General features: G+C 37.8%; 1 protein-coding gene across 4 annotated transcripts in view; it reads left to right on the plus strand.

Moving 5' to 3' along the window:
- The window catches only part of stj (voltage-dependent calcium channel subunit straightjacket), a 168729-nt gene extending 167278 nt beyond the window's left edge, over window positions 1-1451 (plus strand). For all 4 annotated transcript variants that reach the window (XM_073984681.1, XM_073984682.1, XM_073984683.1 and 1 more), the window contains one exon: window positions 932-1451. In XM_073984681.1, coding sequence (XP_073840782.1) covers window positions 932-1024 — 93 coding nt within the window. In that variant the 3' untranslated portion in view covers window positions 1025-1451. The remainder of the gene's footprint in view (window positions 1-931) is intronic.
- Window positions 1452-8121: the final 6670 nt, after the last annotated feature.

Here is an 8121-nt window from a genome sequence, read left to right on the forward strand (position 1 = left end):
ACGGTAACAAATTTTTTTAAGGGGCAAGTCCTCACTTCCTGATAAAATGACCCGAAACCTTTTAAAAACGCTACAACATTCGAACTAGATACTGGGTTGTACCAAACTTTGCATATCGTAATATTTCTGCAAATCTTAGACGAAGTTCGAAAATGTACTAATCGTCCACTCCTTCCGGTACCTCCTCCACTAAAGTTCAAAAATATTCGTTAACATGGTATGGGCGTTACGGTGCAACAGATTTGGTCCAAATTTCACGTAATATTTTGTCACTTAATATTTTATCCAAACTTCGTTTAAGTTAGGAAATGGGTCATACCGGCCCACTCACAAAAGTTCAACATTTTGGTCTATTTACTGTTTAAGGTCTGTTCGAGGATCTTTGGAAACTTGTACTGCCTGTGGTCCTGTTTACAGCTATTGTATGTTTTTCGTGGATATTTCAATAGCTTATTTTCCCTATGTCAGTGGATTGTTTCGAAAACTGCTTCTTATATGAAATCCTATTCCTATCAAAACGGAGTTCATAAACATGTCATGCTCTTATGTTGTCAGATTCTTAGAATCCATCTTATATTTCTTCATACCTGCAAATTATTCACCCATATTAAATATAAGTATTTTATATAATGCACATATACATACATACATTATATTTTTATAAAATATCGTAAACAAATTATATACATATTTTATAATTTTTCATAATTTTAAGCTTTTTCTAATGAACATAATAATGCTTCATGATGGTAAGTTGCTGCTTACTTAAATAATTGTTTTTGACTTTGAAAAAAGGTTTGAAGAAAAATCGCAAGTTGCTGTAAGTTGAGAATGTAGGTCCATGGAAAATCCTTTGAATTCAAAATATTAACAAAACAAAAATACAAACAATTTTTTACAATTTATTAATATTATTTTTCTTCAATTACAGGAAAGCAATATTGAATTATGCGGCAGTGCTTCTAGCATTTTTATAAATATTTTCCTATTTATTATAGCCTTATGTTCCGGTCGTTTTCTCTAACATAGCTTTATAAACACGTTGAACACCTAAATATAATCATGTTGTTTTTTTTTTTGTTTGTTAACTAAACATAACTTTTGTTAAAACAATCTACCAAAGAAACTACTCGAGTATGACATTTGTGCATTGTACATTTTGTAATTTACCAGAAATAAAAAAAACATTGTTTAAATATAATTTTAATAATTTATAGTCTAGCTAACAGAAATCTGAAAGGACCTTAAAAGAAATGAAATTAAATTATAAATTAATATAAAAATGGAAAAGAAAAACAAAACAATTTTGTAAATTATACTAAAAACATAACACAGAAAAACTGAAAACAGAAAACAATCTACCAAAAATCATAAAATGGATTTAGCTTAATTTTTATAGAATTAATTGTATCTAAACTAAATAAAGTGAAAAAAGAACAAGCATAAAGAAAGTCATTGCCAACTATTATGACATAATTTTTTTCATAATTTGTTTATTTGAAATTTTTCTATTGGATTATTGTCTATTGGATCAAGTAATTTTTCCTCTTTTTTACAGTATAGTAAGAAATTCCATCATGTTGGAATGTGTTTTTCCAGAACTCTGCTAAATTCAATACCGATGGTGTCAGATTTTTATATTCTCGGCCTTTAGTCTAAATAGGGTATATACACTAGGGTTATAATATTTCGACAGTTTTTCTCATGGATGTAGCATGGATGAACGATCTTTTGTCTGTTAATCACTAAAATAAACGTTTATTCCATTGAAATATAAAAAAGTTCAAGCACATCGATTTAATAAAAATATATTTAAAAAAAAAATATATGAAATGAAAAAAAAGGTTAGGTTAGGTTGATAAGAGGGGTGATCCTAGATCACCACATACCCATGTGGACATACATTTAAGCCATAAGTAGGCCTGTTGTGCGCTCTAATTTTTTGGGTTATGGAGGATTATCTTTTTTTTTGACTTAGTCTAGGATCTCTGTCCTATTTACATAGTCTCTGATCTTTTTGAACTCGATTGTCCTAATTTGGTCGAGTCCTGGTATAATGCCATTCCCTAGTAACTGGGTTCTCAGATTTGTGAAGGCTTGACAATGGCAGAGGTAATGTTCCAACGTTTCGTCGTCCTCTCCGCATGCTCTGCATTCACTGTTTTCTGCACAACCTATTTTGTGCAGATGCGCTTTTAGACCTAGGTGACCTGTAAGGATTCCTGTCAGTCTACTAATATCTTTTTTACTTAGTAAAAGTAATTCTTTTGTTTTGTCCTCGTCTGGGTTTCCCCATAGGATTTTTGTGTTTTTTCCCTTCTCTTCACTACTCCAGAGGGATACATGTGCATTTTTTGCCCATGTCTTTAGTTCTAGTCGCGTAGCTTTAAACGGCTTAGCGTTTTCTAGACTTACCGTGGGTTGCTCCTTGGCTTGTTTTGCCAAGGAGTTTGCTATTTCATTACCCCTAATCCCGGTATGCCCTGGTACCCATATAATGTTTACCTTACCGTGTTGGGAGTAATTATTTATAGATTTAATACATTCCAAGACAGTTCTAGATTTCACTGTCTTGGTTGATATAGCTCTAATGGCTGCTTTGCTATCCGTAAGGATATTTACAGTGGTAGGCCTTGTGTGAGTATCAAACCAAAGCAGACACTCTGTTATCGCCCGGAGTTCCGCCTGCAGGATCGTGTTATGATCCGGCAGACGGAGGGAGATTTCCGTTTCCGGTTCCATTATATAAAGACCCAGTCCGGTTCTCCCCCCTAGCACAGCCCCATCCGTAAACCCACAGCTTCCAGCGGGAATCTGTGCTACAGCTCCCCCGATCCACATGTCTCTGTCAGGTATTGACACTTCACACAAGGCTACTTCACTAGTTTCAGGTATACGGTCCGATACTACCTGATTTATAGATTCACCCGTTGTGACCTTTAATATGTTTTGGTGGTATGTTTGGTGGCTCTTTTCGATCCACTCGCTCATCGACTTTAGCCTTACAGCTGCGATGGCTGCCTCATACCTTACCTGAATATCTATTGGGTGTACAAACAAAATTGTTTCTAGAGCGCTAGTCGGTGTGGTCCTCATTGCTCCGCTAATGCTTAGGCAGCATGTTCTTTGGACCTTTTGCAATATTTCCACATTGCATTTTTTGTCCATGGCTGTCCACCATACCACAGACGCGTACGTTAGAATTGGTCTAATTGCGCTTCTGTATAGCCAGTGTATCATCCTAGGATTGAACCCCCATTTTGAGCCTATCGCCTTTCTGCTGGTTGACCAACATATTTGGGCCTAGTTAGCCCTTTCTTGTATATGGTCTTTCCATTTAAGTTTCCTATCCAGAATTACTCCTAGATATTTAACTGTACAGGAGATATTTATTGTCTTATCTAGAAAAACTGGTTCCTCGTAGTGTCCCATTTTCGTTTTTCTAGTGAATAGACATAATTCTGTTTTTTCCGGGTTGACGTTCAGACCTCTCGGCCTGGCCCAGTTAAAAGCAACTTTTTAGAGCCGTTTCTGCTCTTCGACAGAGTTAAATCGGATTCTTTCCCCTCAGAAGTATTATAACGTCGTCTGCGTAGCAGACTGGGTCAAATCCTTCTTCGGTTAGGGTCCTCAAGAGACTGTTTATGGTGGTAACCCACACCAGAGGTGAAAGTATCCCTCCCTGTGGCGTTCCTTGTCCAACTTTGTCTCTTATTTTCACGTCGTATAGCCCGCAGCTTATCCTTAGCATGTGGTTTATCCAGTTCCTTAAGGCCCTGTCTACCTGAAACTCGTCTAAGGAGTGGATAAGTGTCTCGGTGCTTACGTTATTGAAAGCGCCTTCGATGTCGATGCATACAGCAAGTGTGTACATTTTCATTTCTAAGGTTTTTTCTATGTGGTGTACTACCTCATGCAATGCGGTTTCCACTGATCTGCCTTTAACGTATGCATGTTGTTTGAATTTAAGCATATCGTTGGGGATCTTACTCTTTATCATGGTGTCGACTGTCCGTTCCATTGTTTTGAGTAAAAATGAAGTTAAACTTATCGGTCGATAAGATTTCGGTGTTGCATAACTTGCCTTGCCAGGTTTGGGTATAAAGACTACCCTTGCCTCCTGCCAGGAGTGTATGCAAATTTTAAGCATGCATTGAAGATCCCGACCAGTTTGGACGCAATAAAGTCCACTTCCCTCTGTAGTAAAGCCGGGAAGATCTGATCTGGTCCAGCTGCTTTATATGGTGAAAAGCTTAAAATGGCTTGTTGGACCATTAAGCTGTCGATCTTTGGTGCCTCTTCCGATGAGTTAATACATTCCGTCGATGCCTCAGTGTTAACCATGGTATTCTGCGGGAAGTGCGTTTTCATCAGAAGGCCTAGAGTTTCTTCTGTTGTTTCAATCCTTTTTCAATTTCCATCGACCAATTGCTCGGTCTGTGTATGGGTTTTAGATAGAAACTTTTTAATCTTTGAAACGTCATTTACACTATCCACCTGTTCGCAGAAAAGCTTCCAGGAGTTTCGTTTGGCGTTTCTTGTTATTTTGTTGTATTCCTTTAATTTTGCCTGATAGTTGTCCCAGAATACAGCTGCTTTTTTACGTTTGGCCCTATTATAAAGTCTGCGGACCTCCTTGCCTTTATTTCGAATTTCCCCTGTCATCCAGGGTTTTTCGTCCTCCTCTCTCGAAGGGGACAACTTTCCTCGAAAGACTTTACTAGTGCCTCAGTTAACTTTAGGACATCTCTCTCTATGTCCTCCTTACTTAGGCATTCCTCATCAGGTTGCCCAAGTCTTTCTTTTACTCGTTTTCCGAACTTTGTCCAATTTTGTTTTGGATTTGGATGGAGAACTCGCCTCTTCAGTATCATTTGAAGGATACTTTTGGCAGTCCCCTTGGCTTTTGTCCTGACGAGGTTTGTCCTGGGCAATTGAAGGTGGGAAGCTCTTTTTCTTCTTACTGGGTTTTGGTACGTTCTGCTCCTCAGGAGACCTTGTACTCTTCGCCGCTTCCGTAGAAGTGGAGGGACTGTCTGTGGTAACCTTTGAAGCAGCCAGCTGTTGTTCCTTCTTTTGGTTAGCCTGGTTCCTCTTATATTTCTTCCATTGGGCCCCAGACCACTGCACTCTTTTCGTCGTGAGCTTAGCGATGCTCTCGCTCACTTCCTCTACCATCTTGTGGACTTCCTCTTTCATGGGATTTTCCACAACGGTGGTGTTCGTTTTGCCGCAGCTATCGGATTCGGAATCAAGGTCGCTACCATCATCAGATAGTTGGGTCAAGTTAATCCTCCCCCTGTGCTCCCCTTTATCCTCCTCCGTTTTTACACTAGGTTGCGTGCTTGTAGCATTACCTTCGACCACAGATGCCAAGGCACCCACATCTATGGGAGATTGCTCACGATCGCATGATATCGACGGGGTGTGACTCGTAGGCAGATCACTGGTCCCCGCCGGCACTGGGTTTATTAGGCCCTGCACCGTAAGTTTTTCTTCCTTTTTTCCTTCCATATTTGTTTTTTGTTTTAGGGGAACACCCCCATAGTCAGTTTTTTGTCCGCGGGAAACTCAAGGTTTCCAGAGGTGGATAATACCACCCCTCTGCCACAGACCCACCATGCAATAGGTATTGGACAGAGTGGTACGACCATCCTCCTCACCCTATCCGCCGGTGGGGACGCGCCCGGTAGGAGAACTAACAAACTCCCGCGGGAATGAAAAAAAAACTCAAAAATGATTTCCTGTTGTTGAGTGAGTGAGTGAGTGACTGCCATATCATCGCCCAGACGAGACCGCTGGAGCTAGTTGCTCTTGGTGTTTAGGGGTGAGAAAAGGCTGTGTTTTTGGAAATTAGTCCTAGAATGGTACGAAAAGTACCAAAAGGTACTAAATATGATACCCATTGTATTCGGCAAGGGGGAAGAGTTGGAATTCTGAGATTTGGAATGAGGATCACTGATGGAGAGCTGGAAAGATGTACCAAAGGGTTTTTGGAAATTTGAACTATTAGTGTACGAAAAGTACTTAAATGTACTAAATCTCGTACCATTTGGTATTGTGTGAACGGATAGAGCTAAAAGCTTGAAATTTAGAATGAAAATCAATGTTTAGAAGTAGGGTTGATATAAGGATATGGTTTTGGAAATGTGCATTCATGTGTACAAAAAGTACTAAATTTGGTACAGATGGGATTTAGTTGATTAGATAAAGCTGGAAACCTGAAATTTGGAATAAGGGTTACTGTTGAAGTCTAGGATTGAAATATGCGGGTGGTTTCGGAAATTCGTACTTATGTGTACGAAAAGTACTAAATGGTACTAAATTTGGTACAGCTGCGATGTGGGTGATTGGATAGAGCAGGAAACGTGAAATGTAGGATTGAGGATGTATTGAAAATTTGTACTGAACGGTACGAAAGTACTAAATCTGATACAATTTGGATGTGGGTGAACGAATAGAGCCGGAATCCTAAATTTTTGGATTAAGCTTACTGTTGAAGTGTATGATTGACGTAGTTTTGGAAATTTGTATTTATGGGTACAGAAAGTACTAAATGGTACTAAATTTGAGCGAACGGATAGAGCTGGACTCCTGAAATTTGGAATTAAGATTACTGTTGGACTGTAAGGCTGAGGAAGTTGTGGAAATTCGTACTAATGTGAACGGAAAGAACTAAATTTATTACAATTTAGACTTTAGTGAATGCATTGAAATGGAATCCTGAAGTTTGGAATTAAGATTACTGTTGGACTGTAGGATTGAGGTGGTTTTGGAAATTCGTACTAAAGGGTACGAAGAGTACTAAATTTGGTACAATTCGGTTTGGTGTATCCCTGAAATTTGGAATTAATATTATTGTCGAAGTCTAGGCTTCAAGTAGTTTTGGAAAATCGTACGAAAAGTACTAAATGGAATCCTGAAATTTGGAATTAAGATCACAGTTGGAGTGTAGGATTGAGAAAGTTTTGGAAATTGGTACTTATGGGTACGAAAATGGTACTTAATTTAGTACAATTTGGATTTGGGTAAACGGATAGCGCTGCAATTCTGAAATTATGATTACTGTTGGCTTGTAAGATTGAGGATGTTTTGAAACATCGTACTTATGGGTACGTCAAGTACTAAATGATACTAAATTTCGTACAATATGAACTTGGTTGAACCGATAGTGCTGGATTCCTGAAATTTGGAGTTAAGATTACTGTTAAAGTGAAGGATTAAGGTATTTTTGGAAAATCGTATTTATGGGTAAGAAGAGTTCTAAATGGTACTAAGTTTGGTACAATTTGGTATTGGACGAACGGATACAGGTGGAATCCTGACATTTGGAATTAAGATTACTGTTATTATATTGTATTAATGTCATTGTAGGGTTGATATATGTGTTTGTCGAAATACCTACCATAAGTATACGAAAATGAATAAGTAGCTGAAAACTGCATTTGTGGAATTAGGGTGAGGCATATTTACTAAAAGTACTAAGGCGTTCTAATTGTTGTATCGGGTGTAGGAACAGAGCTGTAATTCTGAAATTTGTTTTTAGTGTTTATGATATGAAGATGGCTTTGAAAATGCATAATATGAAAAGTAATAAATAGTGTAGAATTTGTAATTGTGTAAAGGGGTCAGCTGGAATTTTTGTAATTTTAGTACGAGGTTGCGGAAATTTGTACTTACATATATGTATATATATGTATTTATATGTAAAGTACTATAATTGAGTTTGAGGGAACTGATAGAGCCGGAAATGAGAATAGCGGTTGGTATATATGGTTTAAGCTTATATCCAGGTGTACGAAAAGTACTTAATATTCTACAATTTAGTATTGCATGTGCGAGTCAATTTGGTATGTGGGTCGATGAGGGCTGAAATGGTATTGGAAATACCTACCATAAGGCCACGACTACTAAATGGCACTAAGATTGGTCTTTGGTTTATTTTTTAAAAGAATGTTTTACTTTCTGAGGACGAAAATCCCTTTATTAAAATGTCTCAAAAACGTGGCTCGCTGTTGATGTGTAAGTGCGAGATACGACTTTTTCTTGAAAATCGAATTAATAAATAAAAACAAATATTGATTAAAATTGGCATTAGTACAACAAAATTGTTCAGATTAA

Source organism: Musca autumnalis, unplaced genomic scaffold, assembly GCF_047663935.1.
Source record: "Musca autumnalis isolate F117 unplaced genomic scaffold, ASM4766393v1 scaffold_4, whole genome shotgun sequence".
NCBI lineage: Eukaryota > Metazoa > Arthropoda > Insecta > Diptera > Muscidae > Musca > Musca autumnalis.